The sequence below is a fragment of the Tribolium castaneum genome, chromosome 1, assembly GCF_031307605.1.
Source record: "Tribolium castaneum strain GA2 chromosome 1, icTriCast1.1, whole genome shotgun sequence".
NCBI lineage: Eukaryota > Metazoa > Arthropoda > Insecta > Coleoptera > Tenebrionidae > Tribolium > Tribolium castaneum.
The window spans coordinates 1,249,501-1,252,336 of NC_087394.1; the positions used below are offsets into that span (position 1 = coordinate 1,249,501).

The 2,836-nt window shown below is 41.3% G+C and overlaps 1 protein-coding gene across 1 annotated transcript; it reads left to right on the plus strand.

Moving 5' to 3' along the window:
- The first annotated feature begins 410 nt into the window (after nt 1-410).
- On the plus strand, nt 411-999 carry LOC135266247 (histone H4). Its single transcript, XM_064356539.1, has one exon. It carries the CDS (start codon nt 518-520, stop codon nt 827-829), a length of 312 nt encoding a protein of 103 aa, XP_064212609.1. The 5' UTR covers nt 411-517; the 3' UTR covers nt 830-999.
- Nucleotides 1,000-2,836: the final 1,837 nt, after the last annotated feature.

Genomic DNA, 2,836 nt, shown 5'->3' on the forward strand with positions numbered 1-2,836 from the left:
CCAAGCGTTGGAAGGGCAATTTACGAATCAACAGTTCGGTGCTTTTCTGATAACGACGAATTTCACGCAGTGCCACTGTACCGGGCCTGTAGCGATGAGGTTTTTTCACTCCTCCAGTGGCGGGTGCGCTTTTTCTTGCTGCCTTAGTGGCAAGCTGTTTTCGTGGAGCTTTTCCACCGGTCGATTTACGAGCAGTTTGTTTGGTACGGGCCATTTTTTTGACTACTTCTTTATCCCTCAACTACACATACACACACATAAACACCTACGTACGTCACTAACAACGGCGACGGTTCATATGACCCTGCAACAAAATTTTTCGCCGTATTTTATTAACTAGGGTGACACTATGCGTTATCTGATTGGTCAAAAAAGTAACTTAAGAGGCGGAGCGAAACTAAACTATAAAATGAGTTGACTAATCTGGCGAGCAGGTAGTTGTTTTCGACGAAGCAGTCAAATCTGTGTCGTTTTCTTTTGTGAAACAAAGCTTAATTTGAATCAATAATCATTCAAAATGACCGGTCGTGGCAAAGGTGGAAAGGGATTGGGAAAAGGTGGAGCAAAACGTCATCGTAAAGTTTTACGTGATAACATCCAGGGCATCACGAAGCCCGCGATCAGAAGATTGGCACGTCGTGGAGGAGTGAAACGTATCTCCGGTCTCATTTACGAAGAAACCAGAGGTGTCCTGAAGGTATTCCTCGAAAACGTCATTCGTGATGCCGTCACCTACACCGAACACGCAAAACGTAAAACCGTCACCGCCATGGATGTCGTTTACGCTTTGAAGCGTCAAGGGCGTACACTTTACGGTTTTGGCGGTTAAGTTTTTTTTATAACCTATGTTTTATCTATGAGACTACGAGGCGACGACAATACCGGTATACCAGCATTGTTTGGTTTTTATGTTTCTTCCTCATCGTTAGTTACATCAATCTACTCTCTACTATTCATCGCATTTTAATTTTCGACGAAAAAAAACGGTTCTTTTCAGAACCACAAAAATATTTCTAAACAAATGAAAAAAGTACGTATCACAAGGCTCTCAGTTAAACCACCAGTATAATAAATGTTTGATTTCCAAACTGTTTTTATATTTCTAGGAAATGTAACAAATAAAGTTGTGTGGTTTTTATGACTTTGTTGTTTAATCAATCGTATGCTTTTCCTTAAAGGGATGAATTTTGACTTTTCAGAGATAAATAATAATTACCACTAAAGAAAGAAAACATCAAAGCCTAACCGATATACATGGATTAGCTAGCCCCCCACCGGCGCGGCGTGTAGCTCGCCGTCTAGGAGAGGCAATAAAAATTTACCTGCTTTTAAACTATTAAGAAAATAAAACATCTTGAGTGCTCTTTTTTTTTTAAATCGTGCAATAAATTTTTGCCAAGTTTTATGTAACTTTAAGTAGGTATGTTTATTTACTCTTTAAAAAAAGTTTGTGATTCTTTTTTTTATTTGTTAAAAAAATGATGGCCCTGAGAAGGGCCGATATTATTATTTTTTTGTAGCTTGCTGCTTCTCACAGCAACTAGAGAGACAACAGTTAGCTGTTTATGGTTTCTTTTCGGTTTTTTTCGGCAAAAGGACCGCCTGGATGTTGGGTAAAACACCACCTTGAGCGATTGTCACACCGGAAAGGAGCTTGTTTAATTCTTCGTCATTTCTGATGGCCAATTGAAGATGACGTGGAATAATACGAGTTTTTTTGTTGTCACGAGCAGCATTTCCAGCCAATTCAAGAACTTCAGCGGCAAGATATTCCATCACAGCCGCCAAATAAACTGGAGCACCGGCACCGACTCGTTCGGCGTAATTACCTTTACGAAGTAAACGATGTATTCTTCCAACAGGAAACTGAAGACCGGCCCTGCTCGAACGAGACTTGGCTTTTCCTTTTACCTTTCCTCCTTTTCCACGTCCAGACATGTTGATATGATGGTGGTTTTCGTAGTTTATGGAAAAGTCAAAATAAACTATAAGAATATGCTGCGCGTATAACTTGTATGCTACTACTGCGACTGCGAATGACTAAAGTTGCGTTTCTGGCTTCGTATTTATACGGTTACTTATAGAGAAGTCGTATTTCTGACTGGATGATTATACTAAAAGGTGGGGTCTTGATTCGGAGTAAATTCGTATATAAAACATTTTTAACAAGTAGTGCACCAGTTCCTTCAGTTCCTTTCGCGTTCTCGAGGTGAACACATCGAGTCTCTGCGCTGACTCTGATCGCTCAGCCACTCGATTGTTTGCTAAGTGAAGTGACAGTGAAATCCAAAGTGATAAATTGCAAAAGTTTCCACCATGGAGAACGAGCGTCGGCTCCGCTCCAAGGGCCCGGTGAAACACTCACCAAAAAAACCCCTCAACCTACCCACTTCACTTCCGTCTTCTGCAAACTCTCCAAAAACGCTTCCCCAAAACAAACCCATTCCGTCCCTTATGGACAAAAAAATTTTGCCACCCCCACAAACTCACGCCACTACATTAAAATCCACAAAACACACCCAACAACGTTCACGCACACCCTCACCATCAAACTCCGAAACATCAGCATCCTTTTCGTCTACCACTTCAGAAAAATCGTCTTCAACTACCACTTCAAAAAAACTCTCATTTCGCTACTCAATCCAAAACATCCCTGCCCCACTCGCCACTCAAAAAAGCTTTTACTCTCACCTCATTTCACTCGGCCTCCACCAAATTGACTCTCTAAAAGTCAATTACAACAAATCCGCTCTTCTTGTTCTTTCCAGGCAACTTACCCCTAACCAAATTTCAACGCTTCAAGCTGGCTTCCCTGGCTCGAAAATCCAGTTCAAAC